This window comes from Sitophilus oryzae, unplaced genomic scaffold, assembly GCF_002938485.1.
Source record: "Sitophilus oryzae breed Bouriz unplaced genomic scaffold, Soryzae_2.0 scaffold_1521_pilon_pilon, whole genome shotgun sequence".
Lineage (NCBI taxonomy): Eukaryota > Metazoa > Arthropoda > Insecta > Coleoptera > Curculionidae > Sitophilus > Sitophilus oryzae.
Window position 1 is genome coordinate 1,884,565 of NW_022146194.1, and position 26,907 is coordinate 1,911,471.

General features: G+C 33.3%; 1 protein-coding gene across 2 annotated transcripts in view; it reads left to right on the forward strand.

Moving 5' to 3' along the window:
• The first annotated feature begins 5,092 nt into the window (after positions 1 to 5,092).
• Positions 5,093 to 26,907, forward strand: part of LOC115878749 (homeobox protein SIX1-like) — a 52,345-nt gene continuing 30,530 nt past the window's right edge. Inside the window, exons 1-2 of one of the 2 annotated variants that reach the window (XM_030895334.1) lie at positions 5,093 to 5,411; positions 25,777 to 26,043. In XM_030895334.1, the coding sequence (XP_030751194.1) occupies positions 25,897 to 26,043 (147 nt within the window). In that variant the 5' untranslated portion in view covers positions 5,093 to 5,411; positions 25,777 to 25,896. Of the gene's footprint in view, positions 5,412 to 17,514; positions 17,570 to 25,776; positions 26,044 to 26,907 lie in introns of those variants that run through there. The other variant, XM_030895335.1, reaches the window with a different exon arrangement.

Below are 26,907 nucleotides of genomic sequence, written 5' to 3' on the forward strand. Positions count from 1 at the left end.
GCGTTGCGAAATGCGGGAAAGAATGAAAGCGACTGGATATTCAAAGGCAGAGGATTGTACATTTTTTTGGTATTGTACAGTATTGAGCCTTTAACTAGTTCTAAGCTTGGAGTTGGCAGATAAAGATCGTGCTCTGCATTTCTAAGTGGATAGTTGTAAGACGGCCTTTCGGGAATAGCAGATATGTGCTTGCGGATTAAGCAAACGGATTCAAAAAAGAATAAAGAAGGAAGAGTCAGTATTTTGAAAATAGATTCTGGCAGTGACTTCTACTGTTCAGTCCCAATAAATATCGAACTGCTCTCTCTTTTGAAGTTTGAAAATACGATTAAATTTTGTCGCGCACCAACAAATTGTAATGTAATAATAAATCAATTGTAAAGCATCTTCAACAAGGATAAAGATAAAAATAAATGAAAGAAATAAAAAGTTAGATTATATTTCTGAATATTAACCAGTTTTAAAACAGGAACTAACTACACTGTATAGTTTCAAAAGACTCTAGGAAACAGAGAACCTATAAGCTTGACCCCTTTTTATTTCTGTTATTTCCTTCGTAGGTATACGCGCTCTGATAAAGATTTGCTTATCTCGAGACCCCATCACAAAAATGAAATAACGAAAAGGGTTCACACCTTCCGTCTGCATTCACATTATATTTGTGGTGCCTCCAGGTGGCGTAGCGAACTTTTATACCGGGCCTTATCAAGATCGTGAATAAATCTTTCCGGCCTTTTTTCAAGTCCAAATGGCAGTAGCTGGTAGATAAATGAGAGCGCATGGTGAAATATAAAGGTTTGATATACGTTTAAATAGGAGAGATAATTATAATTACCAAAGGGGCTAAATTAGAGGAAATGTCAAGCAATAGGCGTTTATAGTTTTTATGTTGGGTCATATATAATATACAGTCTCTATTTAATTATGAATAATTTATAAACACTATTATGGTTTCCATTAAAATTCTATAGATAATTATATTAGTGTCTCAACATACCTGTGTTAGAATAGAATTCGACAAAGGCACTTGGACACTATGGGATTATTTCTTTATCATCATCAGCATCATCATCATCACCATATACTCCTAACTTTTTTGCTTTTTCAAAAGAATGAACTGTGTGGTCAAAGGTTCCAGTCCAGTTCCAGAAGATGCAGTCAGTGTATAAAAAAACGTAATTTTGAAGGTAGTAAAAAGAGAGTGGAATATCTGCTTTCAGAATTGATTCTAACGGATGCAAAAATGCATTTCTCTTCGTTGAGAATACTTCGAAAAACACTAGTGTTCAAAAGTTGTCTACTTTTTTACCTCTATGGACAATAGTTATTTTTTATACAAGACGATAAATTGGTATTTTTTCGTGAGACGATAATGCAATTTTATTTTCGTGTATAAAACAATATTTTTTTCCATAGCGAGTTACGTTTTAAAAAAAAAATCAGAAATTATTAATTCAAGGCATTCATTACGAGAATATAGAAAAAATATTGTGCTGGATTGGCGTTGGTTTCTATGTAATTTGACAAATAAATAAAGCTGTCTCTTTAGTTGTCAGTTTTGAGTCAATATTTTTTAATTCTCTTTCGTATCGATTGCTGATTGAATTGGAACCAGGAATGGCTCAAAACGAAATAAGTAAATTCCCCACAGATATTCAGGCTGAGGCGACAAACGCCAATATCCAAACTACTTCCATTTTAATCCCGAATAACTTATGAATAAGAACAAAAAGATTTTCAAAAATGGAAGCAATTAAAAAACGTGCGATGGGTTAAAAAACGTGTTTTTAACCTATTCTCGCTGTTAAAGTATCATTTAATCTACCCTTGAGGTTAAAGTACTATTTTATCTACTATTTTTGATAGATATAAGGCAATTTTAACAGTTGCTATGGAAAAAAATATAAAAGACAACTCTTGTAATAACCTATAGAATATATCTGATTAATAAAAGGATCTAAAAGGATTAATACTAAACAGACGGTTAAAATATGATAACTAACATTCAAAGTAATGACTCTAAAAATATAGTATTTTTAATACCTATTTAGAGGTACCAGCCGTTTTAGTAACTTAACGTATGCGGCTTCTTGCACCATCTACACCCGCATGAAAAAAATTAGGTTACATCTTTTGTCAAGGTCAATGCTTGACATTTCTTATTGCATTGGTGAGTGACTTGAAATTTCATATTATCAGTGGCGGTTTATATTAATAAAAATTAATTTTATGAATTAAGAGGTTGATATAATAAAAAAATATAGAAGAAGCGCACTAATTTTTAAAAATATTGTTTTATTAACTAGATACCGAGTTTTCAAAAATACCCATATTATTTAAGATCTGATTTAGCTATACCAAAGAATATCTTAACTTATACTTATAAGCTTAATGTAGTAAACTATATTCAAAACAGATTTAGGATCTCGATTTATGGCAATTCAAAAAAAGCGTCTGAAGCACTAAAAAGAATATTCTTTTGGTCTGATTCCAGTATTTCCAATAACTTGCTTTCTTCCATCCCGTTTTTTGAAATGAAACCCATTTTTTTAAATTCAAATATAACGAACTTGGAAATCTTAGTTTCTGGAGATTCTTCGATAAACTGCCGGAAAATAGTTTCTACTGTGATTTTATCCTTTCGCATTATTTTTTTTTGTAAACATTTCAAACAATGTAGGGTATTCTTTGTAATTTGATTTTGTTTGGGAAACGTTTAATAATATTTTCTAAATTGAAATCTGTAGTTTGTTTGGTTTTTTTTCAAAGATTATATACGTATTCTGGAACTTTTAGTGCTTCGGACGCTTTTGAATTGCCTAAATCGAGATCCTAAATCTTTTGAAAATAGTTTACTATGATTAGTTATGCTTTTGATTCACCAGAATATCGCATTTTTATATCTTATTTTGCGTTATGACATTAACATGAAACGTAACTTCAAAAACGTGACATCTAACAAATTATTAATAATCGACGTTCATTTTTGTTGGTAATTTTTTATTTCAACTGATTTATTAATAATAAATAAGGATAGTGTTATTCTAAATGGGTATTAAAAATACTATACCTATAGATCCGCACGTACAATTATGACGTAACTAACTGTAACTGTCATTTCTTGAATGTCACATTACCCTATTCACCTCTTTCAAATTTTTAACCCTTCCATCCATCAAACTCAATATATTCGTTATCTTTACACTATCGAAAACCCCTTTTCCATCTTCGTTATTTGATATCTTTATATTTACGGATGTAAAAAAGCATAGGAAACAATATTCCTTCCCTATGAGAACTTGTTTTTTTTTATTTTCACCTTTGTACCATATGCATACCTAGGTGTATCTACCTTCGTAAGAAGGTAACATATCTGTTACATATTTTATTGTGTTTTTTGAGAAACAATAGATGGATAGGTCTAAAATTACAGCCTTAAATTTTCAAATGTTATTTGGGTCGATATACATATAATTGATATGTTTTTAAAATATACAGAGTGTTTCAAATTCCTGTAGCAGCTAGCAGGAATTTCACTAAGAGTTATCATAATACTGAAAAAGTAACGAAATTCAACTATAATAATGCCTAACCAATCCAACTCAAACTGATCTAAATTTTATCATTCTTATATTAACTTTATTCGTTTATAAAAAAAAGTCGTCGTAGATTTGACAACATAGTTTATAGTAACACTAGAAGAAATCTTCCCTCAACTGGACTGGACCAACAAAGGATTAAAATAGATGGAGAATATCTTAACCATCTAAGATTAGCTGATGACATAGTCCTAATTTCCAATAGTCTTGAAGAACTACAAGCACTAATTAATGAACTAAATGCAGCCAGCAATAAAGTGGGTCTCAAAATGAATCTAGCAAAAACTAAAGTAATATACAACGAACTAGTGGAAAGAAAGGGCATTCTAATATATAACACGACACTGGAAACAGTAGAAGAATATAAAATATATATTTGGGACAACTAATAACGCAGCTCGAGATGAAAGAAACTCAATCATATCCAAATCTAGAATGCCACTTTATCTAAAGAAGAAAACATTTGACCAATGTGTACTACGTCATGACATATGCATGTGAAACCTGGATACTTGAAACGGACATCATAAGGAAACTGCAGGTCGCACAACGCTCAATGGAACGAAATATGCTGGGAGTCACCAAGAGAGACCGTAAAAGAATAGAGTGGATACGACAAAAGACCCAGGTAATAGATGTTATCCACAGAGTCAAATCCCTCAAATGGCAACGGGTAGGACACCTGGCACGAAGAACAGACAACAGATGGACCACAAAAATTACAGCATGGTACCCAAGAGGAATTATTAAGAGACCTAAAAAAAACAAACCTGAGATGGGACCATCATATTAGGAAGTTAGCAGGTATATCTTGGGCCCACATAGCCAACAATATAGAAAACAATGGGCCCAACTACAAAGAGAGTATTTAAATATATAAGGGAGGCTACACCATAATTGTAAATGGTTCAATAAGATGAGAATGATGATGATGATTATAATACAGTTTGAGACACCCTCTGGGATAAACCATCCCAGAGGGTGTCTCAAACTTATGTCAAAATAAGAACGTTTTTTTTTTACTTCGTATAATAGACCGTATGGGGTCCTCAAAATATATACCTAATAAAAATTAAATCACTAGAACAAGATATACCTATTTAACTTGAAAACACACGAACATTTTAAAGTGTCCGTTTTTTCGTGACTTCATTTTAATGATGCTTCCAATCCTTTCAAAAAAACTCCTTCATTCAACATATACAAAACGAATAATCACACACCATCCAATCCAATCAACTCCATTCAAAAACACCGCAAAAAACATCCATTTAAACCTATACATACCCATCACGTTTAACACATTCATAAACCAACCATCTCCACCAGCGTTTACCTCTACCAGAGAAAATTAGCACCTGAAAAGAACTGCTCCAACATCAATTCCGGCTCCTGCTCCCCATTGGTCGTCCCCAACGTCGTCACCACGCCCCCTTCCAGCTACCAAGGTAACCGTGGGTCCGCCCATGGGCCCGTTGTGCTGTTCTTCGCCCCTGCTGTTGTAAAACCGGACCTGTTGTGGCTGCGGCATCGGTGTAGGACTGGGCATAGAGTCGCGCGGAATGCGGTGCGGATTGAGCGGTTCAGTCGTTGACGGTGCGGCATTTCAGACGGATTGAGCGACGGATTACCGATAGAGAGTAACATTGTTGAAGCGGGGTTAAAAAAGCGGTTTTGGACTAGGATTGTGACTTTTGGGTGGTAATAGAGACGTTTCGTTGTGGTTTCTAGTGGTTTAGTGTTATTTTGGATTGTATTTTTGTGTTTGAATGTTCATTGAAGTTGAAGAAGATAGAGATCTAAGTTTTTGAGGTAAATATGTTATGAACTAGTACTGTTAACGTCGAAATTTCTTTGTATCTATATTATTATCGATTTAATTATCTATATCACTGTCTAATCTACAAAACTATAACATTTTGAATAGTAATACAACATATACCTATATAACTATATTACAGTTGGTGATAAGACACAGCAAAATAAAACATTAAAGGTTGATTCTCACTATACCTTCCGTTTCCATTCCATAACCGTTCCGTATTTTTTATTGTATTGACGCTATACGTAAGCTTCCGTTCCGTATCAGTTCCATACTTTTTATTGTACAATTTATATCATTACGAAAGTTTTATTTTAAAAATTTGTATCTTTTGAAAAAGGTAATCGATTTAATTAAGAGGTGAAAGAATAAATAAATATCAGCAAAAAGTTAACAGAGCTGGTACAAATGTAAGAACGTGACAACGCTGTTTCCGATACTCTTCAGTCCGTCCGCCAAAAAAAATGTATGGACGGAAAGGATATGGAACGGAAGGGAAACGAAACGGATAGTGTGCATTGTCCTATTCATTTGCACGATATAATATTTTATGTAAACGGAAAGGAGCCGATATGGAAAGTATAGTGAGAACACTTTACTTTTACACTGGACGCGCGTTTCGCTAACCATGTTAGCATCATCAGTTATAATTAAGGTTTCCATAAAGGCTTTTGGAAATTCCGGACAAATGAACTCAGAAATCCGGACAAATGAACTCTGAAATCTGGACAAAATCCGGACTTCGCGTCGCAAAAAAGAAACATAAAAATAAATTTATTTATGAACTTTTATAGGACGCAAATAATAGCCCCGGAATCAACAAAATATAAACCAAACAAAATTCAGTGTCCAGGAGTGTAGTAGTGTGTCCGGTTAAGTAGAGTTGTAGTATCGTAGAGACTAAAATCTAAAATATTTAACAAAGTAACTGAGAAATTAATTCAACCCTTATTCAACTGTAACTGGTAAAATACAGGGTCGCTTTTATGGACCGGAAACGGTCGATAATTAGTTAAAATATAGGAGGTACCGCAAAAAGTTAAATACAAAAGTTGTGACAAAAGTTATAGGATTTTTAATCTATAATGTCTATTAGCGGGTAATAAATTTAAGTATACAGGGTCAGTCATAAAGTCGTGGCACATCAAAGTTTATTTTTTTTAAATAGACCCCCTGTATATTATTGCATATTTTAATTCTTCTTTCGATTCTAAGCAAAAATCGAAATACACACAATGTACCTCAAACCTCAAACCAACCGTTTCCGAGTTATTGACTTTTGAACATGTCACTTAAACAATTTGATTTAATTAATTTCGATATATTCAGTTTCATTTAATAATGTCATTCTGCCGAAACTGTGATACTGTTGTAATGGGCTTTTAAATTCCTATTAGCTACAAGTAAATTTAAGTATACAGAGTCGGTCATAAAGTTGTGGCACATCAAACTTTATTTTTCTTAAATGAACCCCCCTGTTTATTATTGCCTATTTCAATTATTTCTTCAATTTTAAGCAATAATCGTAATACACAATGTACATAAATTGAAGAATTGAAATGTTAAACGAAAATTTTGTAATTTCCAGACTTGATATAATCTCAATTTATACATCTATAAATGCTAACTTGAGAACTAATGTCGATATTATAAAGTATCACAGTTTGGGTAGAATGGCATCGTTAAATGAAACTGAACATATCGAAATTAATTAAATCAAATCGTTTAAGTGATAATATGTTCAACAGTCAATAACTCGGAAACGGTTGATTTGAGGTACATTGTGTGTATTTCGATCTTTGCTTAGAATTGAAAGAAGAATTGAAATATGCAATAATATACAGGGGGTTATATTTAAAAAAAATAAACTTTGATGTGCCACGACTTTATGACCGACCCTGTATACTTAAATTTATTACCCGCTAATAGACATTTAAAAATTCTATAACTTTTGTGTTTAACTTTTTGCGGTACCTCCTATATTTTACCTAATAATCCGTTTCCATACATAACAGCGACACTGTATTTTACTAAGTTAAAAAAAATCCGGACCGGACCGCCCTGGGCACTTTAAAAATCCGGACATGTGCGGGTAAATCCGGACGTATGGAAACCCTAGTTATAATCATCTGCTGATAATGCTAACTTGGTTAGCGAAACGCGTGGCTAATTCAAAAAAAAATGGCGCGGGGAGGCACGTATAGCCGCCCATACTAAAATATGTTAATAAAAAGTTGGTAGGCAGTTCTTTTAGTTTCAAAGTAAAGGAATTTTTCCATTTTTTTTATCTCAAAAATTGCGACTTTGACTGATTTTGATGTTGTTACAAATTTTGTTGCAAATATTATTCCTAATCTTAAATTGAAAACCGCGGTTCGCTAGCTACTGTAATTTTGGAGTTACGATTTTTTTAAATTTTTAACCCCTCACATACCCCTTTACCAACACCCACCCCCACCAAAAACTAATGGCCAGATTCTCGGGTGCCACAGTATTTTTGTTTCAAATTTGGTTAAAATCGGTTTAGCGGTTTTTGAGTTATAGTGTTACAGACAGACGGACAGATAGACAGACACCATGAAAATATTTTGTATTTTTGACTCAATTTCAGTGAAATTAAAAAAACTTTTTTTTTTGCCGATCTTAATAGTCTACCATACTAAGTCTACCTACTAATAAAGTGTTTTGGTGTATTGTGATAAATTAGTGGTATATTTTGAACCTTTTGTATACCTGATGGCACTGAAAAATTATATACCTACATTTGTATCAAGTCGTTCATGTATCTTGACATCGTTTTTCAGTTCACTATACTTACGCGAAGTTTTAAAGATTATTTTTAGACCTGCCGTGCATTCCCAATATACCAAACAGTTTGGTTTATACGTTTTTGAATCTATACCGAATCTATTATTAGATTATTCCCTCTTTATTTTGTAGAAAATCTAAGTATATCTTTTTTGTCCCATTTACGAGCTTGTTTTCTTCTAGTGACGTGATATATTTTGACATAGAAAAGCCTCTTTTGTTTATTGAAGTACTGTCAAAATTATTTATTATAATAAACGCATAGGCGAAAGTCGCTGATACAGTACTGGCTCCTAAATTGTAGGTACTTCTTCAATATCTGATTTGTACTGCATTGGGGAGTCCAGACAAGACCAAGGGACCAAGCCCAAAATTACAACCTAGTAAATCTTAAGATTCTTTTCATACATATCAAAATTTCTTTCATCAGTTTTTTTGCAAATACCTACCTTTTGCAAATACCTACCAAATAAAAACAAAGCTTCTGTAATTACCTACAAAATTGATCTTTTTTACATAGAATTAGTAGTTTTCGAGATATTCCGTCTCCAAGATCCCCGAATTTTCTCTTCAAAAGTCTTAACGCTACGGAGACTTCAAAAGCGTCATTGATCGAGAGGACAAATTGTTAATAACTCGGCTAAAATTTATATTTTTTGATGATTCAAAGTTCATTTAAAAGGTAGAATCAAGAGCTAACCGTGGGAAGTTCACATCTGGGAACTTGTTTGAATTTTATCATATACCTGAGCTCTTTTAAGACGGAAATGCTCCTATTAATCCAATGAAATTGCTTGATTTTTTCACAGCTTGTCAGCGACTGTCTTCTGAGTGTAAAATAAACAAAATCGGAAATTTTCCCCTTGCGGTTTTTGAGCAATAGGGGTAGTTTTTTTTAAACTGTACTACAACAATATAATTACACGCAAATTGTACATAATATATGATAGGAACGTTCTCTATAAGTTCGCCTAATGAATTTTTTTTATAAGTTTATTATTTCCGGACTTAGCGGCCGTTTCGTGAGCCCTTTGGGGTGGTTTTCACGTTTTCAAGTTTGTTTTACAGCAAATTGACCCGTATGAAAGTTGTTCGTAATAAATGGTAAAGCAACTTTTCCTCAGGATTTTTTTTGTAGCTTCATTATTTTTGGAGATAGCGTCCAGTTCATGAACAAATTGGGGTAGTTTCATAATTTTTGTTTAGTTCTACAAATTTACCAACTTAAAGGTATTCATAATATTAAAATTACATACGAACTTCCCTATGATATGTATTTATTTCCCCAAAACGAAACATGGAATTCATCAAGTGAATGAATGTTATGTTTTTTTTTATTTGTATCGTCTTCTTTTGTGTGATGGACCTGGCGTTGGCTCCTCAGATTTATTGTTGGTTTCTTTTGTTGCTTCGCATAAAGTAAAGTCGTCGTCAGAATCGCTGTCATCATTCTCGCAAATTGTAGGAGATGGTTGTACGTTCTCGCATGTCACCCTAAAACTACCCTAATTTGTTCATGAACCGGAAGCTATCTCCAAAAATAATCAAGCTACAAAAAAAATGTATGAGGGAAAGTTGCTCGTCCATTTATTATGAACAACTTTCATACGGATCAATTTACTGTAAAACAAACTTATTGAAAACCGCCCCAAAGAAAGGGCTCATGAAACGGCCGCTAAGTCCGGAAATAATAAACTTATAACAAAATTCATTAGGTGAACTTATAGAGAATGTTCTTATCTACAATTTGCATCTAATTATTTTGTTGTAGTACAGTTTAAAAAAAAACATCCTATTGCTCAAAAACCGCAAGGGGAAAATTTCCGATTTTGTTAATTTTACACTCAGAAGACAGTCGAAAAAATTTTTGGATGTAAACTTTAAAAAAGGAAGCTTGAAATTGTTGAATTTTGTTTTAATTGGACAAAAATACAATTTGAAAGTTGCCATTAATTAGGTATTATAGGTGTAGATTATTATAGGTATAAATTCTAAAGTGTCTAAATACTTAACAATTTAATTTTAATGGATACAACTTTTATTGGCCCTATCGATATTTTATAGGTATTGATTCATTTTCACGAACACAAATCAGTTGTAAAATATATAAAAACTAATATAATTATCGTAATTTTATTGTTTGTTGAAATTTGATAAAGACAAGGGGATTATATTTTCATTTCCAAATATTTTTATAGCATCGAAATGATTCTGTTTTTCAATTTTAGATTCTTTTCCCAATTATTTATATAGTTCCTATATAAATAAAGAATTAAGGTACATAGATAGACATTTAATCCTTATTTTATCTCCAGATAATTTCAATTGTTTTAGATGCCTCAAGAAATTGGATATAAAAATACAGTAATACAGTTCTTACCAAATAAACTTTTAATCACGTGATTAAGCTTGACCGGCACAGCGTTGCCCAGTTTTATATATTTTCTCAATCAAAATATTTTAGGAAACAAAAATAAATTAATTATAAATATATAAACGGTTATTATTTACATCAACAAGACTCACCTCCTTAACAGCACTTAAGGAACATAAACTACTGCTTTCCCGTTCAAAATATTCTAATAAAGTTGCGTTGAGTTTTTTACGGCTGTTAAGCTATCTTGTACACTTCACACTAAAAGTGGTTCTAAAAAGAACAGTGTTCGACTGCAAGCGCATGGAATCTAGAGTCAGATTAAGTGGTTATCTAATAAATACTTCGCATTTTTGCTCTCTCCGACTTACTAGATTGCCATAGCGATTCACTCCTATACATGTAAACGCCGACCCAAGGTTTCGCTTGCCAGCAAGGTATAATCTGATCTGAATAATATAATTTTAAGAAAAATTTTCCAATTTATATTACTGTGAATGACATCTATTCCCTGGGTCTTTTGTCGTATGCACTCTATTCTTTTACGGTCTTTCTTGGTTATTCATAAACCTTGACTGGTAGTACACATTGATCAGATGTTTTCTGCTTTAGATAAATTGGCATTCTAGATTTGAATATGATTGAGTTCCTTTCATAAATATGTACTCTATGCTTCTTCTGTTAATTTCTGGTAGTAGAAATCCTGAGCTGTGTATTAGTTGTCCTAAATATGCAGGGTGGTAATTTTATCTGCAGAATATGCTGCCGAAGTTTCCGGAATACAGTTCGGACCACACTGTTTAATATATTCTTCTGCTATTTACAGTGTTGTGTTATTTATTAGAACGTATTTTCCGTCTACCAGTTCGTTGTACAGGGTGGGTCAAATTCGACGCTTTTAAATGGAAGCACCCTTTTCTATAGGAGATAGACAAAAACTAATATCGGTGTCTGGAGCTCAATTTTTATCAAAAACATGATGGTGAAAACCGCATATCGATATATGTTACCGTTTCGGAGTTACGGGGCGTTTTTCAAAAATATGCATTTTTAACAAATCGCTGTAACTTTTTTGCTATGGAAAATTTTGTATTTTTATGAAAACATTTCCAAAGCATCTTTTTATGTAGAATTTAATGGTTTAAGCATAGTATAAGGAAACTAGTAGATTTACTCCTTGTCAAATCCTTTGCCAAAATTTTTCTGCCACTTTATATGACCTTGTTCTCGCCTCCCGTGACCACTGACGTAGCTGTATAGTCGTGGTCTATTAACTAGGCAAAGTATAGTCGTGGCACTCGCCATAGTTTCACAGATATGTATTTAGGAAAATATGAGTTCCCAATAAAATAAAATAAAATAAATTGATCATCGAGTAAAAACTTGCTTGAAAACAGAATGTTTTCACATTTCGTGTAGGTAACAATTCTTCTGTATCTGAAAATCTTCTGATGGGAAGAAATGCGGAAAATATATATAATGACATATTTTTATATTATTATCTATTTCAGAGATTTTCTACAATTTTTTTTTGATTTAAAACAAGTTTAATTTTCTGTAGATAACTGGATTCTATTTAAAGCACACTGCGGTGTTGCCATTCCATTTCTTATTTACTAAAACTTTGGTTAAAAACATTATATATGAAAAGTGGCAAAAAACTAGAGTGAATATAACTTTATTAATACTTAGCTATGTTTTCTTAAACATGACAAGGACACCAGAATAAATTCGTGTAGAAAAATTTACTTTATCGTATACAGGGTATTTTTTATGGCGTCACCAAAATCGTAATATTTAAAATGTTGTATCTCATTTTTTTTAAATGCAACACCTAGTATATTATTTTTCTTTCAGATGTAGAATTAAAAAGTGAACATTTTTTGTATTTAAAGTGCTCTTAAATTTTTAGCCGTTTTGCAAATATTTTCTGTATTTCATTACATATGGAATTTTCAACGATAAAATATCAGACAAAGATCATATTAGGTGGCTTTGATAAAAATTTACTGTTGAAAGAGCTATATGTAATATAATACTGCGAATATCTGCGAAACCGTTAAAAATTTAGAGAAACACTTTAAATAAAAAATGTTCACTTTTTAATTCTGCATCTGACCGAAAAATAATATACAGAATGTTGCATTTAAAAAATTGAGATATACCATTTTAAATATTCCGATTTTGGTGACGCCATCGCCATAAAAAATACCCTATATAGAATAATGTATATAGAATGATGTAAAATAATTAAAAAAAATAAAATTAACTTTACCACAACTTTTTGTGACACCCTGTATATAACAAAATATTTTCGGATACGACCCTTTATAAACCTTGAAACATATGAATAAAACTTTTTTTCACATCTTCGACAAGAACGACGATATTGGACTTCCTGGCAATAATGGGCCACCCTGTATATTTACGGTGGTTTAAAGCTAGGTGTGGCACTTTTCTTCCCTCAAATATAAACTCAATATTTTGTCTATAATATTTTGAATATTGTTATATTACGACCACTTATAATAAAAAATAAATAAAATAAAATAAAAACATAAAAAAACACAGTCCACTAAATTTATAATAGATTATGCTATTATAAAATTCTTTCATTTAAAAAATATGAATAATTTGCGGAAACTTTAGATGTACAAAATATTTACTCTAAAATTGTTTCAAAAACCAATCTATATAAATTATCTCGTAAATTATTATTGGAATGAAAATTTTATGGCAAATCCCGTGACCAAAGAATATTTTCATGCGCATATTTGAGACAACTTGTATATCTAGAAAACTATTTCTAAGATTTGCCCACATGCTAAAAAAAAATAATAACATTTAATTAATTACACAATATCTCAGCTTCTAAAATGAACAAATATAATTAAATGTTTATTGATAATTACTATCAGCTTGCCGATTTACATCCGATGGAAATCTAAAAAAACTCAAAGAACAATTTTTTGAATTATTACTACAATTAATAGCAGCACACAGTAAGGCACTCATTTTTTTTCAATCCGTCTCTGTGCTGGGACGCAACGCTCGAATCTCGCAGCTCGACGGACGGAATTCAACTGAAACGCTTTGCAAGCTGCCGATATTCGACAGCTTACAAAAACTGGCAGAAAATATTTGCGAGAGTGCAACTACTCTTTTCCTTAAACTATGGTTTAAGTATAATTTTTTTAAAATTAATAATTTAAGAATTATCAACAGAAAATTTGATTTTTTATGGTGGGACACCATGTATATTTTTCATTTATTGAAAAGAATTTAAAATTACCTTTCCAAAAATATAACACACTTGATATTTTGCTCGATTCCTCTTCGAGATATAAAATATATAAAAATTCGCCCGCTTTAAATAAGTAGGCTTTGAACGGCACCGGCTGTAATGCAAAAAAAAAGTCTATCAATTAAAACGAAAATAATATTTGCTATGAGAGACGCAGAATTTTATAACACTTTAAAATATATTTAACCAACATCAACACATTTAAACTATATCTAATAACAATAAAAATAAATAGCAAACCAAGACATGAGATTTTGCTACAGGTGTTCGACATATCAACCGTCTTCTGTTATGGACAGACGGGGCAGTTTTTGAACATTTCTCGCGGAATTCATTAACTCATTATTTATCATCATCATAATTGTTAAATATTTTTAATTCTTGTCTAGATTATACGGAAGAATAAGGAACCTTTATTCTTCCGCAAATATATCCATGATCTAGGCATTAAGTCAGGCACTAACGGCTGGGATCTTGGTTAGCTATCCAATTATTCTTGAAATTGGCTGCAAAAATTTGCTGATAACTTCAGCGTTCAGAGGCGGTGCGTCGTCTTGCTGGAAAAATATGTTTTCGAGTTCCATTAAGGGCATATCATCAATAAGGGGTCCAAAGCCTACTAGTTAAAAGTGGCGAATTTTAAAAATTCTGTATTTGGAAGGGGATTATAACAAAATATCAAGTGTGCTATATTTTTGGAAAAAAATATTGAAGGTGTCAGGTCTCCCAAATAAAAAATCAATTTTTTTGTTGACAACTCTTAAATTATTAATCTTAGAAAAATATACTTAAACCATTAAATTCTACGTAAAAATGTGCTTTGGAAATGTTTTCATAGAAATTCAAAATTTTCCATAGCAAAAAAGTTACAGCGATTTGTTAAAAATACACATTTTTATAAAATACCCCGTAACTCCGAAACGGTAACAGATATTGATGTGCGTTTTTACTATCATATTTTTGATGAAAATTGAGCTCCAGACACCGATATTAGTTTTCATCTATCTCCTATAGAAAAAGGTGTTTCCATTTAAAAGCGTCGAATTTGACCTACCCTGTACATTACTGACTATATCATCAGCAAACCTTTAGGTGGTTAAGATATTCTCCATCAATTCAGTCTAATAAGATTTCTGCTAGTGTTACTGTAAACAGCTTTGGGGATATCGCACTTTCCTGTCGTACTCGTTGTTGTACACTGTCGCTAATTTTGCTTTGTTTAGAGCTCTATAATACGGTTTAAATTGAAAATGTCAATATTTCTAATAATAAAAAAGAATTGCAATAAATTGATCTAAAATCTGACAAAAAAAATAAAAATAGTACAGAAAATAAGAAAATTATAAAACATAAAATCTGACAAATATTTTAGTTTGGCGGAATTTATTTATTTTAATAATCGATAATCGAAAAGCCGTAAAGGTTTCCTTTTATCGCTTTTTAATAAAAATATTTATTATCCCAACTTAATCGTGGCTAAACGGTGAGCCGTCATCGGAGAACCGCCTTAAATGAAACTGATTAAAAATCTACGCTAAGCCCTCTCGCGTCTGTATCGGCCCAGATTAAAGCCCGAAGATAGATGGTTAAAAACGGATTATAACCTCGTTTAGATTATTATTATTACACCGATTATTGTACACACTCTACGCTTCGGAATGATTGGAACATCATAAAGATTCGGCCGATGAAGGTACGTATCGGTTAGGGATGTGCGACAGTATCGATTTTTTAAGTATCGATAGTCAAAGTTATAAAATGCTTAGAGTAGCTGAACAAATTATGCAAACAAAACAAAACAAAAATTCCTCCTACTGTGGGTGCCAGCTCAGCAAGGGTAATGAAAAAACAAATGATCTATTGTAATCGCAAAACATTTTCCGATGCACGTCATCAGTCATATCGACATTGACTCTAAAGTCGATAAACCTGACTAAATGAAATTGTGGCAAAAATGTTTAAATTTGTTGTATAACTTAAGATACTGAGCAGCTCTTCATTTTACTTCATAGAGCAAATGATTGTAACAGAAATTTTATTTAGATTAAAGCTACAAAAATGACTTTAAACCGAATTTTATTATCGCTATGTTGGTCACATTGCGCCCTTTTCAGCAACGTTGTCGTTTATTATTTGACAATTATCCTAATGTCAGTCATTATTTTGTATAATATTGTGTTGTTGAATATTTGTGAGTAATTCTCTTTTTTGTCTATTTTCATAATATTTTTTTAAAATTGTACTTTTAAGCACAAACAGTTCTTTAAAGAACTAAATTTTCGAGTTATTGTATTTGCATTTCTTGAAATTGTATGTTGAAAATATGCCGAAGCATTTAAACAGTCGAAGCAAAGAGCTTGTAGCTTCCCTGATAAACTATTTTGATCGAGAACGTGACTGTAAAGGTCCTTTTATTACCCTTGACTGTATGTAGAGAAGTAATTTTGTAATATTATACCACTTTCAAAGTTATTTCTACTTTAGTTATTATTAAATTCTGTGATTATTAATTTGTGCATTAATAGCACCCCCTCTTACTTATTATCACCACTTATTATGGCGTTGTAAGATGTACACCAATAATTATTAAATAAATAACCCATAATAACGCTTAGAATAATCTTCATAATGGGCTACTTTTTGCCAATATGTAATAAGTGAAATAAATTATAAAACAAATAAATCAATTAATTACTAAAATATTAGTTATTTAATTAAAAATAAAACGTTAAAATCTTTACAAAATTATATAATAAATATATTGTTTGTCAATTTTAAATTAAGATTCGTCCCATAATCCATGATAATCTGGCAGCGCTGTCGCCATCGCTTGTCACTCAAAGTTGATCACGTGCATCGGAAACTGTTTTGCGATTACCATAGCTAGAAAATGACCAAACGCTTTACTAACTGAACAAGAATTGTTCTGCTTCTCAAGTGGAAACCAACTTAAACCGGAACTCAAGAAGAGAACATGAACATGGACATCTTTAACCTGGAATGGAAATCCTCTAACGGTCTAAGACACTCGAAGAAATTTCTCAGAACTTACGACCGAGAATAATCAAGGATTTTCCTTGATTTAAGTAAGAACAATCTTCGAATTGTAAAAAGTTTTTTAACAGGACACATTCTCCTCACTAGATTGAAGCTAAGAAACAACGGTGAATGCAGATTCTGTGGGGAAAATGAGAAAACACCAGAACACCTCATCACTGAGTGCGCCGAGACGACAACAATTTATGCCATACACTTTGGTACGACTTATAACGGAGATGGAGAGCTAACTGCTGTAAAACCGTCTCAGATACTGGCTTTGGTCAAAGCCCTGAGACTGTATGATGAGATCAAACACTCAAGAAATAGGGACTCAAAAGATCTATAAGGAATTGCTGTGAGTAACTTCCTCTCTCCTATACAATCTACAAAAACCGTGGGATTTACCCGCACTGATGGAGCTAAACATTTTAACAAGATCTGGATGGATATACAATATCGATACTATCGGAAGCACATCTCTAGTATTAGTTTTCGATAAGGTTGTCTATCGGAAAGAACTAGCAGATTTGAGGTAAAGTTTCTGGTGATTTACGATGTGGATGTTGTCGGTGAAGGTTCGAAATTGATATTGATCCCGTTTTATTTCGATAATCTACAGAGTGGTAAGATTAATTTGATTTTTTTGCTAGTATATCTTTTAAGAATTAAACCAAAAAATAAGCATATTATCGAGGGATGTCTCACTATTGGAATTACATGTACATTTTCTTGGCAGTCGCTGGCAACTCTTTGACAGTCTTATGGCAGTCGCCTATAATAATTACATGGCAGTCATAGGCAGTCTTCTTCATAGTCATTGACAGTCGCTTAGCAGTGGAAGGATATTTTGGCAGTACGTGTACATTTTTTACCCGAGTGAGACACCCCTCGATATTATTGTAACTCCGGTTTTAATATAGAGAAGAGTAGTCTAAATCCCCTTTGCAAGAAAGTTAAAAAGTTTACCAAATTGTTCGGATTGGGTAGTTGTGATTATTGTGATTTTTTTTCTTCCACGTCTTATATATTTTTTCAGCTTTTTATTAACGATATTTCAACAGAACAATCAATTTTTTGCCTTGCATATAGAACGATTCAGGAAATTGGTTGCAAAAATTGTACTACTAGGCTTCATATATCGTTTCTACCTGAAATATATTTGAAACATTATTTACAGCATCATCAACATTTTCAGCTTATTCAACCATTTCCAATTATGGTGTGTCATCTCTTACATATTTAGGTACTCTCTCTGTAGTTGAGCCCATTGTTGACTATGCGGGCGCAAGTTATCCCTGCTAATTTCCTCATATCATGGTCCCATCTCAGGTTCGGTTTTCTTATAGGTCTCTTAATTCCTCGTGGGTATTATGCTGTAATTTTTGTGGTTCCTCCTTCTTGCCAGATGTCCTGCCCGAGGGATGAGGGATTAGATTCTGTGGATGATATCTATGCCCTGGGTTTTTTATCGTATCCACTCCAGTCTTTTACGGTCTCTCTTGGTTATTCCCAGCATATTTCGTTCCATTGACCGTTGTGCGACTTGCAGTTTCCTTATAATGTCCGTTTTGAGGGCCAAATCTCACACGCGTAGGTCATGACTGGTAGTCCATAAGTACTCTAAGTTAGCTTAATTCTTCTGTTGATTTCTGGTAGAAGTGACTCTGAGCTGCGTATTAGTTGTCCCAAATATATATAGTCTTCTACTATTACCAGTGTTGTATTATTTATGTCTTTTCTTTCCACTAGTTCATTGTACATTACTTTAGTTTTTGCTAAATTCATTTTGAACCCCACATTATTGCTGGCTGTATGTAGTTCATTAATTTGTGCTTGTAGTTCTTCAGGATTCAGGACTATGGCAACTAGCACTATGTCATTTTTGAGCAGAGAATTTTAGATGGTTAAGATATTCTCTATCTATTTTTAATTCTTTGTTGGTTGACGGAAGATTTCTTCTAGTGTTGCTGTAAACAGCTTTGGGTATATCGCGTCTCCTTGTAGTACTCTACCAGTTGGGAACTCTGGGGTTGTTTTATATATGATTACTCTTGCTTTGGCTTTGTTGTATATATTGGCGAGAGTTTCTATATTAGGCCTGTCAATAGCTTGTGTCGCTGGGGGTTCTATTATTGCCTATAATAATTATTTACATATTCATACTTATAATTACATCAGGCTTTAACCTGTTAACAAATATCATAAACTCATCTTGCGAACCATTATTTTTATCTGCTTTTACTACTACTACTATTCTCAGTTTAGTTTTGCAGACCATTTTGAACCCGATATCAGCATCTGTATAAAAAATTCTGTCTACAGATCAAACGCTACACCTCCAAAATACATCTGTAGCATTTGCTATACTTACAACTCTACCGTAAGATTCCTCAATTAAACCTGTTACTTTCCAATATCGTACTGATACAAATTGAGCAACCACAGATAGGTACTGTTTAGACAACATCATGGATAATATTAGCAAAATGAATTACTTAGCAGTCTTGAGTTCACTAGTTTTGCTAGTTTTTACTCATCATACAGACTCAGGGCTCAGACAAAAGCCAGTATTGGAGACGGTTTTCCAGAGGTGAGTTCTTCATGTATCGAGAAATAATAATCCCCACCATGTTATATGGAAGTGAAACCTGGGTGCCGTACCGCCGGCGACGGCACTTGATCTCATTAAACAAGTTGCAACAAAGACACCTTAGACAACTGTTAAGAATCAAATGGTACCACTATGTCTCAAACGTACCAGTTCTTGAAAAAGCAAGCTGCGAGAGCGCTGAAGTCCTGATCATTAAATTCCGCTTAAGATGGGCTGGCCACGTATGCAGGATGCAAGAAAATTGCCTACCCAAATCTCCTCTTTACGGTGAGCTTGTAGAGGGTAAGAGGAAACCGGATGGACAACTCAAAAGAAACTTAAAGGGGATAAAAGCATGCAGAATCATTGGGGGGAAGCAGCTCTCAATAGAACGCAATGGAGAAGAATAATTGTAAACTCTGAGAGATTTTTGAATGTCCGGAGTGCGGAAGAGTGATAAGATCACGAATCGGGCTTTTCAGTCACAGAAAAACTCATGAATGAAAACGCTTTGCGTAACTGCCTTGTCAAATACTCGTCAACGAGTAATGGCAGTAAGTAAATTACAGTTGAGGGTTGGAACCTTTGGTGTTACACAGCAGAATAAAAACACTAAATCACCACACTGCACCAAGACACTTTTACTTTTACACTGGACGCGCGTTTCGCTAACCATGTTAGCATCATCAGCAGACGATTATAAACAAAAGTGCAATCTACAAGTTGAGTGTTTATATATTCGCCCAGTGGGCACCGAGTGGGCGTGGCAAAATCTAGCCAACCGAGTCAGAGCCCACTGAGCGTAACAGTTAGATTTCCGCCACTAGAGTTAGAGTAGTAGGAACAAAGAACTTGAAGGAATTGGACCGTTGTCTCTGTTCATACTATCTTTACATTTATTAATTCTGATCCTTTCATAGGCATCTAATTGCCTGTAATTTGAGACTTGTTTAATTAATTTTAAATTATTAAGATCTATACAATGTTCTTTATCAACAATATGTTCAGCAACGCAAGATTTATCCGGTCTACCATATCTTATCTGAGATACTTAAATGTTCTTTAAATCTAGTTAATATTGATCTTCTAGTTTGCCCAACATATTTCTGATTACAATCTTTACAAGAAATTTCATAAATACTCGACCTTTCCAGTGGAGGTGTTTTATCCTTTGGATTACCTAATAATTGTTGTAATTTATTATTAGCACTGTACACAAGTTTATAATTGACATTCTTAAAAATTCCTTTTAGACTACGGGATAACTCTCTATCAAACGGTATCGAAAAATATTTAGACGTATCTTTCTCCACTTGAAAAGTCGAATTTTCAGAAATCATTAATTTCAGAAAACGTAGGTATAGGTTAATGTATTCAGAGATGAGATATTCTGTTCTGTTGTTTCCCCTTTTTTTCCTAGAGAATCTACATTCGCCGTTGTTTCTTACTATCAAAGAATTATACTTCAGTCTACTGATGTGTTCATTTAGGAGACCTGTGAAGACCAGTAGCAGAAAAACACCGTGACAATATGAAGATAATTCTTACCTAATTCAAAGAAAATCTTTGATTTTTCTCGGTCGTAAGCCCTATGAAAGGTCTTATACGAGTCTTATAAATTCTTACTTCGACTTTCTGATGCTCATATATTTATATCTCCAAACGATATCCCCTAAATATCCTGATATTAATGATGTCTTTATCGTTTAGGCTTTTACTTCTTCTTTGAGATTCCTAGTGCTTGTTATATTTGCTCCTAGATTCCTTTGTTTGCATTTCATTTATACAACAAAAATTCGAGTAAACAATCATTTTAAACTGTCCAAATTTAATCCTAATTTCATTTAAACGATAACAACTTTCTTGCTTCTAAATCTTTTGCCGATAATCGTTGCCTACTTCAGAAGGCTTTTAATTTCATTGATCGATTACATCCAGCCTGTGACATCTAATTACCACTAATTAATTTTAAACAAAGAAACTAATTAACACGGTGTCGTAAAATCGGTTGTTTTTAATTTAAGAATGTCATTAGAACGACGCGGCTGTTAATGGTAATGGCAAATAAAACGTGGATTTGCTGTCGAAATAGTTGACTGATTCTATTATTTAAAGAGTTTGGAACATTGTTACACGATTAACACGTTTTTTGTTTAGAAATTAAACATTTTTCAATCGAATTAACAAGAATTATTGAGCGAGAAACAACACGTTTATTTTTGAATGGCCATAAATCATAAATAGAATTTATATTATATAAGAAGTGTGAAGAGGCAAAGTTTACAGAATTAAAAAATATAAATTCTGTAAACGTTGAAAGAGGTGTGTCTTTCGCGGACGAATATGATAGGTAGATATTATTTATCACATGAACGAATAAGAAATACTAAAAGTAGTTCAAAACCAGTTCAAAATTTGCATGGAATCTCCAACTACAATGCACCACCCGGTATACAGGGTGTCCCAGGCTGAACGTACATTAGAAGATTCTAGAGAACTACAACATCTAGCTCTAAATTTTTTTGATTAAAAATATTTTTAATATGGCGGCACTTCCGGAAATACCGGAAGTTGACAGGAACATTCTTATTTTAAAGGGGTGCCCCCATTTTTTATTACATACTTAGATTATTTGTAAAATTTTATTAATTTTAATATTAAACACTATATCTAACACTAACCGTTTTTGAGAAAAAAAATATTTAAATTTTTCTGACAGATGGAAATAAATTGTCTGACCGTTTGACACTTAATGTCAAAGGAAGCTAGACAAAATCAAGTTTTAAAAAATCTTAAATTTACAGAGAATTTAAGTATGTAACAAAAAATGGGGGCACCCGTTTAAAATAAGGAAGTTGCTGTCAACCTCCGGTATTTCCGGAAGTGCCGCCATATTGAAAATAATTTTAATCGATAGATCTCGTTGTAAAACAATGATGTGCAAAAAATCTCCGATCTAGTTAATGTGGTTCTCTAGAAACTTCTAATTCGCGCTCACCCTGTACAGATTAGCATACATATTAGCCTAAACGATTCTATATCTATCTAATTTTTAATTCAGTTAACTTTTACAAAAACAACTTGCAGATATTTTCATTCTTTTCGTGTAAACCTTAGTGACAAATTTCCTAGAAAACTGAAAGCACTAATGATTTGTCTCTAGATTAAAAGGATAAAGAAGCACGTATTTGTTTTAGGAATTTTCATATTTGTTTTTCGTATTTCCCTAAACACACTCCGTTGGTACTGTACAACAAGCCCATGTTTGAACTATCCATTGTCAGGTGGATTCCTATTTCAGAAGCTGTTCTAATTCGAATTTAAATAGAGTATAGTGACGATCAATTAGAATAATGGGATTATTTCCTTGTTTTTTTCTGTGTCCATGCGTTTTGACCTACTTAATATTTATTGATCTCAAATTTTTCTTATAAAAAACGAAATAAGGTTTGGTTTAATACATGTTTATAACTGACTTATTAACACTAAGTAATGAAATATTAAGATTTTTAACAGGGCAGCGAAAATTAATGAATAAAGGATGACAAAACTACGGAGTCCTTTTGAGAAATTTTGAAGATTGAATGAAGAACAAAAACAAAAAGATTGAAGACTTCTTTTGGCCGTTTCTGGATGTTAGTATGTCTTGTTGAAAAACATTTTCACTGGTGAAATAAAAGAAGTGGGTTTCCATTTGAAAAAAGTGGTTTAAGACAATTTTTTAATCGCTCAATTCCATCACAGCTACGGTCAATATTATATGACATTCGAACAGTTTAACGAATTTAATTTTTGAAATAGAATAGCCACATGTCTTCTCTTTATGCCACAGTGGCTGTGGTAATCACTAAATTTGTCGTTAAGGCTATACCGATTTTTTGACAGGTTTTTTATTTCCTCCAAAAATTTTAAATATTTTTTTTCTCAAAAACGGTTAATGTTAAGTATAGATTGTTTGATAATAAAATTTATAAAATATTACAGAAAATTTGAGTATGTAATAAAAAATGGGGATACCCCTTTAAACTAAGAAAGTTGCTTTAAAATAGGAATGTTATACACGGTGGCTCATCGAAAACGTTCCGCAAGGCATAACGGCCAGGGTAATTTTTTTTCAGAAAATTCAAAAACACGTCAATTTTTTTTGTGAGAGGGACAACTTTTGCCCCAAAAATGATTGCAAAATCTTCAACCCTCTAAGCGGGGGTGTCATTCCCCAACTTGTTTCAAATGGGAAGGGGGGTCAAGTGGCGCCGCAATGAAAAGAGCTTTCTATTCTCTATATTTCCCCGCCTTGTTTATTTATAATAAAGTTAATTTATACATTTATCAGAGTAAACGATAAGGGTAAATTCCTTCGACCAATTTGCTGTTTTTTCTTATTATTTCTAGATGTTAACGCATTTTTCACAGGTGCTGTAGTTGCTAGATAGCTGTTCAGTGACTTATGCGTTGAAGTTCTTTTCAAAATTATTTCAGAAAAAGCAGTATAGACTTATATATACAGCATCACTTGCAGAAAAAGTGGAAATAATCGAACTTTACTTTAAAAATAATGAATGTGGCAATCGGGTTTCTCAGATATTCAATGATCGCCATCCTGACAAACACCTTTATGGCAAAATTGTTCGCGAGTTAGTAGCAAAATTTCGCTAAACTGGTTCCGTTCCGGAAAATCCTGTAGTAAATGAAGCTATGGAGGTATTCGTATTGAGCCAAGTTGCCATGGATAGTACCCTGAGTACAAGAAAATTAGCCAATGAGACCGGCGTGAATCGTACAAATGTCCAAAGGATATTAAAAAAACACAAATTCCACCCGTACAAAATTCAGTTGGTACAAGAACTCAACGAAGACAATTTTAATCGTCGCTTGCAATTTTGTGAAACTATGAGTGAACGAGTGGCGAATGATAATAATTTCCTATTTAATGTGTGTTTTTCGGATGAGTGTACTTTCTTTTTGAACGAAGTAGTTTATCGGCACAACTGTCGGTACTGGGCTGAGGACAACCCCAGGGTTTTTCACGACGTGCACACACAAAATCCTCAGAAATTGAACGTGCGGGCTGGTATTTTTGGAAATTCTATTGTGGGTCAGTTTAACGATATTGAGAACTTCAGCATTGGCGAAGTTAGCTCTCTGATTTTGGGGGGGCTTAAGCCCCGGTATCTTTTGATCATAACATTAGGTAAGATTAGGATGAAAACTCAGTATTTAATACTAAATGCTTTAGTGGTAATATCGAATAAACATGGACTAAACTGAACTAAGTATAACTGATATATACATTTTAATAATAAACATACAGATATTAAATATGACTAAAAAATAAAATAAGAAACACCCAGACCTTCGCATTAAAATATATACATCACAATATCACAATATATTGTTTTCGCAGACTTATTTCTAGGTTAAACTTTAAACTATCGAGTGACATATTAACACTGACAGACCAGGGACCGACTGTAATCGAGCTTGTATTGCATAGAGCGTCAAACATTTTGGGAGGGCTAATTCTACATTTGGGGGGGCTAAGCCCCCCCAAGCCCCCCCATATCTTCGCCACTGGAATTTCAACGCGCAAGTCACAGAACAGCTATCTAGCAACTACCGCACCTGATCGTTAAACCTTGTGGCAAGTGAAAAAATGCGTAAACATCTAGAAATAATAAGAAAAAAACTCAAATTGGTCGAAGGAATTTATCCTTACCATTTACTCGTCATAAATAAACTTTTCAAATTTCAATCCTTCATATTTTCTCAATGACTCGACCGATTTTCAAAAACGAGGCGGGGAAATATAGAGAATAGAAAGCTCTTTTCATTGCGGCGCCACTTGACCCCCTTCCCATTTGAAAAAAGTTGGGGGATGACACCCCCGCTCAGAGGGTTGAAGATTTTGCAATCATTTTTGGGGCAAAAGTTGTCCCCCTCACAAACAAAATTGACGTGTTTCTGGATGTTTTGAAAGAAAGAATACCCTGGCCGTTATGTCTTGCGGAACGTTTTAGATGGGCCATTCTGTTATATTACGTATACACATTTCTCTCCAATATAATATTCTTCATTATACATTTCATTGGCAAGTGTTGTGCTACATCACTGTAGTTGGGAAATCATAAAAAAATAAATCGATGATAGTTGTTTCTCAATTTTCTAACTATATGTTTTTTAACAGACATTTCTCTTTTTAGACTATTTAACTACCCCCTTCTTCTTTCTTTACACTTCCAGATTCATCTTCTCTACCAATCGCATTGCACGATGAAAACAGGGGGCTAACCATCCCGGGACATTTCCTCCCCATCCAAGCCAGCAACAGCAGCAGAGCAGGAGTAGCAGCCGCCCCCGGAAATGCTGTCGGCCGGCATGGGGTACGGGGCAGCCTCCGCCGCCCCCGTGACCGCCGCCACGCCCCCCTATTCGCCACCCCCTACAGCTAGGCACAGTCCCTTGCCCAGTTTCGGGTTCACGCAGGAGCAGGTAGCCTGCGTGTGCGAGGTAAGTCTATACAGTGGGGAAAGAGACTAAATGTTGCGGGGTAAAATAATGTCATTATACTGTATTTTAAATAAAAGTCAATTTTGAAGACATTTTTTCACTAAGCTAGAGGTTTCCAAACTTTTCTTTCACAAGAACAATATTAGACGATGCACCAAATATGTTTTTATTGCTATAGATATACAGAAGAGATGATACAACTGTCGATCTACTGATGATGCCAGTGTATTTACGTCCAGTGTAAAAGTAAAAGTGTTTTGGTGTATTGTGGTGATTTAGTGTTTTATTTTGCAGACCTTTTCATGTTAAAAGGCGTATGTGAAGTTCTACTTCGAAAAGCAGTCACAATCGTTTCTTTCATATTGTCGACAATAGTTGGTCGAGTTTTGTAAACACTGTCTTTAACATACCCCAATAAAAAAAGTCAAGACTAAATAAATTCGGAACATTTAAGTATTCTATTAAATGGGTGAATGCACACTGCAGTCACCAACTAATAGAATCATTCTATCAATTTTCTCTGATGTAGGATAACTTTCTATTTTTGGCAAATTTCTGAGAATTTTTTTTATTTTAACTGACGCAAAATGATAACTTGTAGTTAAAGTTGAACTAATATCACAGCTATGTTGAAGTAACGTCAGACGTATCACAGCCACCTAGATTTTATCAAATAATAAAGATCTACTGACACTAAATCATAAAAATGAAAATATCTAGGAAAATCTTTGTTTGAGGGGTAGGCAACCTTAATAGTATTTTGAAAAGACATGAATTTCCCCTCATTGAATATAGAAATAATATACTGGATGTGTTATTTAAAATAATACTGTAATTTGCTTTTAAAGGTGACCAATGCTCAAT